This window comes from Etheostoma spectabile, chromosome 9 (assembly GCF_008692095.1).
Source record: "Etheostoma spectabile isolate EspeVRDwgs_2016 chromosome 9, UIUC_Espe_1.0, whole genome shotgun sequence".
Taxonomy (NCBI): Eukaryota; Metazoa; Chordata; class Actinopteri; order Perciformes; family Percidae; genus Etheostoma; species Etheostoma spectabile.
Window position 1 is genome coordinate 21,879,978 of NC_045741.1, and position 7,410 is coordinate 21,887,387.

The 7,410-nt window shown below is 40.4% G+C and overlaps 1 protein-coding gene across 1 annotated transcript in view; it reads right to left on the reverse strand.

The window, feature by feature from the left end:
- Positions 1–1,713: 1,713 nt before the first annotated feature.
- lhx4 (LIM homeobox 4) overlaps positions 1,714–7,410 on the reverse strand; it is an 11,900-nt gene continuing 6,203 nt past the window's right edge. Inside the window, exons 3-6 of the mRNA XM_032525634.1 lie at positions 6,892–7,094; positions 6,173–6,327; positions 5,311–5,482; positions 1,714–4,437 (exon numbers count right to left, since the gene is read on the reverse strand). Coding sequence (XP_032381525.1) covers positions 4,049–4,437; positions 5,311–5,482; positions 6,173–6,327; positions 6,892–7,094 — 919 coding nt within the window. The 3' untranslated portion in view covers positions 1,714–4,048. The remainder of the gene's footprint in view (positions 4,438–5,310; positions 5,483–6,172; positions 6,328–6,891; positions 7,095–7,410) is intronic.

Consider the following 7,410-nt stretch of genomic DNA (forward strand, 5'->3'; position numbering starts at 1 on the left):
TGGGTTAGGTTGGCCTGCTCTCAGACAAGTGCTGCACATTGCTGCATACAAATAAGTTTCATATAGATGTACACAGCTGTGTAATTTCATTATAATTCTATACATAGTTAGCCAACACCATAGTTATAGGGAATTAGTCCACTGCAACCTGAGAGGTTTAAGAAATGCAGTGGCAACTAAGAAAGCAAAGGCCAAGCAGCCACGCATGTATAAGGTTAGGTTATTGGCTATTGCTACAAATGAGGACACTGAGGTCATGCCCACGCAGAAGTTTTGATGGTTGTTTTTTTAGAAAGATGGCTAGAAGTAAGGGGAGCGCAATTGGAACAATGTGCAAAAAAAGCCCCCAACTCGATGCAAACCAGTAACATTGTGGTTCATGGTTGATATCTGAAGTTCTCCTTCTACTCCACCAGTTCAACAGTATTGTTTTTTTAAGGTGGTTTAGATATTTTTTGCAAACTTTGTCTTTATGGATGGCGATGCCAGTCTGTTGGTTGGTCAGCTCACCACTTTAGTACAGAGTGAAATATGTCTTCAACTATTTGATGGATTGCCATAAGATCTGGTACAGATATTCATATTCTCCTCGGGGTAAATTGTACTAACTTCAGTGATACCTAATTTTTTGTGTAGCCCCATCGTTAAGCCAAAATTTTAATTTGTAAGACACTTGGGTTTTAGAATCTTCAAAACTATTCCTATTGCCTTTGTGTTCAGTGCTAATTAGCAAAGGTTAGCATGCTAACATACTAAAAGGAGATGGTGACTATAGTATGCCTGCATGCTAGCATTGCCATTGTGACCATGTTAGCATGCTGATGTTAGCATTTAACTCAAGTACAGCCTCACAGAAATGCTAGTTTGGCTGTATATTATCAAAATATTACTTTTTTTAAAACAAAAAACAAATATTAAAACCAAATTTTAATTATTTAGTGTCCCTCCACCAGAATTACAAAAAATACAGCAGTGGAAGGCTTTGAAACAGCCTTTAGAATGCCTTTTATAATGGAGATGAAAATTATAGAAAACGTGCTAGTCAAAAAAAATTCTTTGGGGTGTATGGTGGACTTATGACCTCAGTGGTTGAAAAATCCTGGCTACAGCCCGACATTATAGTCTTTTTAGCAATTTGACATATTGACATACAAGTTAACTGCCGGCATATGGGCCATATTCCGTCTTTGCCTGACCACAAAGCATATTTTCCCATATTTCCCAAAGCACTCTACAATTAGTTAACAGCACAGGGATTAAGGATAGATTTGACCGTGCAGCACTGCAATCTGCTGCTGTGTCTCTTTAGCACTGAGAGGATCAGTGAGCCAGCGAGGCATCTGTTTCTCCACTTGTTTTATCTTTTCTCTCTTTCTTCTCTCTCTTCATGTATCTTTCTTGTCACCCCCACCCCGAGAGCGAGAGAGGAAAACAGCATCAATCACTGTTAACTGACTGACCACTGTCTCTTGGTGGTACTAAATGGATCCCTACAATTGAATAGAGGCCTAAGTGTGTGGTAAATGCTCTCAATGGGTAAATTAATTTGCGGGTTAACTTGCTCTAAGAGCGTTTAGATAAGGCAAAAATAATAAAAACACCTAAAGCAGATATTTTTCTTTTGATATATTGAAAACAAAGTTCAGCTGAAAATCTTAACTCGCACATTCATCACCACAGGCCTGGTCTATTAAAGAGAAATGCACTCGGGGGTAACCCAAAGACAATTCAGCTTTATTTTCCTCGTATAGATTTGACTGTACACGGTTCATACCATTACACAGAAGGCATAAATGAATAAATTCAGTGCTCTCTTTTACATCTTTTTCAAAGACACATGGCAATAATAAATAGCGTTCATGAAACAAGACGATCAACACGTTTTCAAACTGTACAAAATTTACAACAATTACGATGCAAACTTCTGAGGCAACACAGAATAGACAAAACTGTAGTAGTAATGTGTTTGTGTATGATTTTAACTACACACTTTAGATTGTAGCCCGCAAATTACACTGAAAATAATTTGTACAGATGAAGTAAAAATGAAACACCTGGTGGGTATCTACGGGTATGTACAAGGGGAGAATACTTGGATTAACACATTACAAATGTATTATACTGTAGGTACTTAGCTTGTTATAAAAAACTAATGTTTTGTTCCCCTGAAACAATAATGTACACTAGACTTCATATTTTAAACTCTTAACTTTTCTTTTAATAAAATAAACCACAACTAATGTCATTGAAATATTCCTAAACTATTGTCATCTTCCCCTGCACTTATATTTTAAGGCCAGTTTAGCCATACGGTAAGTATCCCATTAATACCAAGTATTTACTAGATAATTATGATGAAATTTGCGGGCTGTAATCCAAAGTGTTAGCCGATTTACTTTTTGTTTGTTGATTTGCTTTCTGGCTCTTAAACAGGATGCTCTAGTAAAAAAAGAACTTGGCATTTTTTCACAAAAAGGTGACCACACAGATTGATTTCTTTTTTTCAATTGACAAAACAGAAATAAGAGTAGGGATGTGATTTTAAGCAAACCTTCCCCCAGATTAAAACTTCGTTTTGACATGCTCAACAGGTCAAATCAAACTTTTAGAAGAAGGGGGAATTTAGCTGATGTGGCCTGAACTGTACAGTAATAAAAATATCAGCCTAGCGGTCATGCCAGCACTGAAGCGACAGTAGGGTATCAGCCCTGATCGTGGGGGGCTCTGTGGTAATCCCTATGATATGGAGGCCAGGCAGAGGGAGAACAGATTGACAACACATCTGGGGTCAGTAAGTAGGTTGATAGCAGGCAAAGCTAGAGCTCTGCTGGACTGAGTAGATTACCGAAGAGAAGCCTGGATCAGGCTGAGGAAACAGAAGAGCCAAAACAAAGGGACTTTTTATCTGTGGTCCTGCTAATACTTGTTGGTGTTTTGAATATTTTGTATTTGCCTAACCACTTAATTTGGTCACTAATATCTGCAAAAGAATCTGCATGTCTTATAAATGGATATCTACTCGTCTTACGTCTGTGCATTCAAAGAAATGAATTAATAATTTAGATGTGTGATATATTACTAGAATGGTTAAGAGAATCTCTCCAAAACCCTAGTTTTCTTGACTGTCCTCCAACACATAAGCTTGGATGCCTGGTGAGTCTGGAAACAGATAATTTAATACTGACAGACGTCCGTTCTCAGACAGCTTTTACAGAGACAAGAACAAGTCAAGCACTTATAAATATAGAAGAGAGGCCTGCTGTGTAGTAAACAGTGTTTGCCCTCATTCAAACAGAGGAGATGTCAGTTTCAATGGACAGACGGACGTTAGACAGACCAACCGCCATCTACTTCCTAATAACTTTTAAGTTTCAGCAATACATTAAAAAACATCAGCATGGTTCAAAATTTACACTTGTGCCACTGTTCTTGTAAATTTCTCTCCCAATGAAACACTGTGTTTTTGCCTTGTGCATATGTCTCTCCTCTTTCTCTCTCTTCCTCTTTCTGCATTCCTCTCCATATGTGTAGAAAAAGAAGAGGAGAGTAAAGTGCATTGCCAATGTAATAGGCTTTGATATGGCCCAACAGCAGTCCTACTCATTATGAATCAGAAGCATGCAGGTGCCTCCTGGGTCTCGTGGGACTTTGATCGAGAATGTAGCCCTATTGTTGTAGCTGTTAGACAGGGATGGTTTATTTTGGGAGACAATATTACCCTCCCTTCCACCGACATTCAGTCTCATTCTTGGAGTGTAAGAACAAAATAAAGTCAAGTGATACCAAAAATTGTATGTTACAGTGTTGATATTGAACATTCAGTGGTGTGGAGGTGTTCGTCACACTTTGTTCCGACTACACAGCTCGACCCGGTTGTTACCTCACCATTATGACTGCTGAGGGACTGAGAGTCACACTTCTTCTTACTTTCTTCTCCTCTTCGCCCCAAAACCACAAAACATACCAGTCTTGGAGGGTGATAGAAAGAAATGTATAAAGCCTTGTGAAAGTCTGTTTTGTCGTACACTCACAACGCCGTGTTCTAGATTCAAAACTGGGAATGGTCCATCTCGTCCAGCCATGAGGCGGGGCTGGTGGGGAAGTCAGGGTATCCTGTACTGCTGCCTGTGGATAGGTCTGAAGTTGGGCCCCCTGCCATGGCCCTCAGTGCCTGTCCCACGCCGCCCGGCCCGCCCTGCACCACCAGACTGTCCATGCTGAAGCCCAAGTTGTTAAGGAGAGGGGTGTGGCCGGGCAGAGAGGTAATGGAAGAGGGCGACTGAGGAAGACCATAGGGGCTCCCTGCTCGGATGTCGTGGTAGGGTTGTCCCGCCGCGTCGACAGAGAAGCCGCCATTCAGCACCGCACTGTTGGTCACGTCACCGACACTCCCGTAAAGCCCGTTGGTGTGGCCGAGATCTGACAGTACCTGGTCGTCTGTGTAGGAGATACCGTCACTAAGCATGAAGGGTGTAAAAACTTTGACACATCAACAGTGCTGTCAACGGCAAGAGCATTATATAGTTGTTATATTTCAATACAGTTAAGTGCTTTTATGAGTGAGATTTATTGTGGCCACATTATGTGGATTTTACAGGTACAGTAAATGGACCGCTGAGCCACTGCTAAGTATTTAAAAAGCATTTGAGTTTTGTTGGTGAGAAACAAAAGATCTGCTTTACTTTCTTCTCTAACAAAAGAGGTCTGTGCAGTATGTGTGCAATTACTGCAGCACAAAATAGTTGTTTCCATCTCAATCTCTCCCCTGAGTGGTTTCAATAACAACAATGCCCCAGAGCACTTTCTCTCTAATTGTCTAAAAGCCTCACATGCTTTATAGAGTTTCTGTCACCATGTTTTCATTTCTCATAAAAATGGCCTTCTTTTTAAAAGTGGCTTGAAGACTTTAATAACTACCCAAAACGGGGTTTGTGAACATTAAATAACACAAAGATGTCTAAAATGTAATTTGCATCCCACTAAGGACCCTCTCTCTCTTCCAATAAGCTCCATCCTGGCGACAGACGGTGGCAGGAGGATGCGGCAGCGGCCATGGGGAGGTGTGAGGGGAATGTGAAATGAGAATGCCGTTTTGGATTTTCCTGACACCGTGCATTGAACAATGCAAGAAAACAATTGAATTGCCACAAATTGACACATTGAATTGCTGCTGCACCGGATCATTTAGCAGCTTTTAGACTCCCTTAATCCCATTAGCACGACAGCCTGACTGACAGTTCTCTTTCAAGAATTTCCCTCTTAACGAATAAGAGATATGGACTCGGTTTAAGTTCTGCAAACAATACGTACCTCTGAAGCTCAGTTCACTGTCACTGAGTCCTGCGTCGTCGGCTGAGCTTTCCTTCTCCACTTTAGTTCCTCCTCGGCTGCGTTTGACACTTTTATAAAACTGAGTCCAGCGATGTCGACCTGCATCTTTCTTCAGACGCTTTTCCTTTGCTCGCCGGTTCTGGAACCACACCTGACGGAGATCACAACAATTATCATTCAGTGAACATAATAACTAATATTGTAATTCATCATTCAAATTATCATCAATAATATTATTTTCTGTTAGTATTATAGTTATATATATAGATAGTATTACATTTCTTATGATATTTGAAATTTTAAACTCTTAAAACCATTTTCTTTGTCACAAAAACATTGTGAACACATTGGAATACATAACCAACTTAGTCTAAACTAACATAACTAACATCATAATGAACAAAATATAAAAACATGGTTCAAAATGATGTTGCATAAAGATTCACATTTGAATATTAAATCAACAGAAAAACAGACAATTGTGGAAAGAAATGTTAAGTTGTAAAATATATTAAGTTTTATATTTATCATTTACAGGTTAAGTGTTTGTATAACTTTTTAAATCAACTAAAATATTTTTAGCTCCAAAAGTCTGATAATAAAGGCCTGTTTTACATCATTTATATTTGAAAACAAACATTAGGTAACTAAGGCCTTCAGCTTGTAATTCGACTCATACAGCGCTAAAACATCTGTGATACAGGGGACAATTAGTAAAAATCATTGCTAGTTTAAAGATGTTGAAATCAAGAGCTAATGTCTTTTTGCTGCTTTGTACAGGTTGGAGATAACAGAGATCCTTTCGCAGGAATATGGACGAAAGAAAAACGAAACCTTGTACCTGAACTACTCTCATGTCCAGCCCCGTCTCTGAGGACAGCTGCTCTCTGACGTGGCGTGCCGGCTTCGGCGAGTTTTTGTAGGCACTTTTGAGGGTCTCTAGCTGCTTGGCCGTGATGGTGGTCCTCGGTCGCTTGGTCCCCGCCTCTGAATCATCTGAAAACATCATTTGGTGTGAGTGACGTCTTCTTATATTTGTCATGTTGCCTTAACAGTCAGTGCCCCTTGGCCTTTGCGTGGAGTGTACGCGCGTTAAATGAAGTGAATGGTCATGTATGGAAGTGTATTGTTGTCCTTGTGCATCTGTCCCACTCCCACAGCAGAGGACATAAATCTACACAGCCAGAGTGCCAGAGGAATGGAGTTATTGGGGCTGCTTCACTTTACATAATCAATCAGAGATGCATGGAAATCTCAGAAGAGATGGAGGGAGAGAGACAGCATACACACCCAGACCAAAAACAACATAGATCCACAGTCAGTAGTCATCACTGCATTACTCAGTGTACATAGCTTTATCTGTCACATCTTCTACTGTGATTCTGATGTATATAATGCCAGACTCACATAGGCTGTGTCTGACTGTAAAGGAGTCCTGATTGTTGAAACAAATTGTTTCTAAGTAAAGTTTCAACCTGTATTTTTCTTTTACATTGGCTGGATTTAAGTTGAGTATCAGCTAATGCTGCCACTTATTTTTTTGGAAGCTTGCAGACCTACCATTTTGTTTTGCAGTCTCATAATCCACCTTGCACACAAGCCTCCCATCCTCCATTAGGTAAAACTCGTCCCCGGTGGCCAGTTGTCGGCTGCACATGACGCAGGCAAAGCAGTGGAGGTGATACACAAAGTCCTGTGCCTTCCGCACAACCTGCGTTGGAGGGATCCCTTGTTGGCATGATGCACATTTTGTTCCAAAACGCCTGCAGGAAAACATGAAGAAGGGAGCAGCCATTAGAACATTTGATGCAAAACGCCAGCAGGGTAGACTGACTTCCTTTCCATTTATGCCCACTTTACAGGCTGGTGGAGATAGCGAGACCAACCAAGATTAAAATTTCACATGCCAGACAGATATTTCTTTAACTGCAGCCAAGAATGATGGCACAGTGTCTGTATTAATAGAAGCTCCAGCTGTTGTAGAGAGAAAAATCAGCACTGGAATGCATTTCTGTTAACGATAGACCTGATGGATGGAGAGGATCAATGCACTGTGGTGTGTGTGTGTGTGTGTGTGTG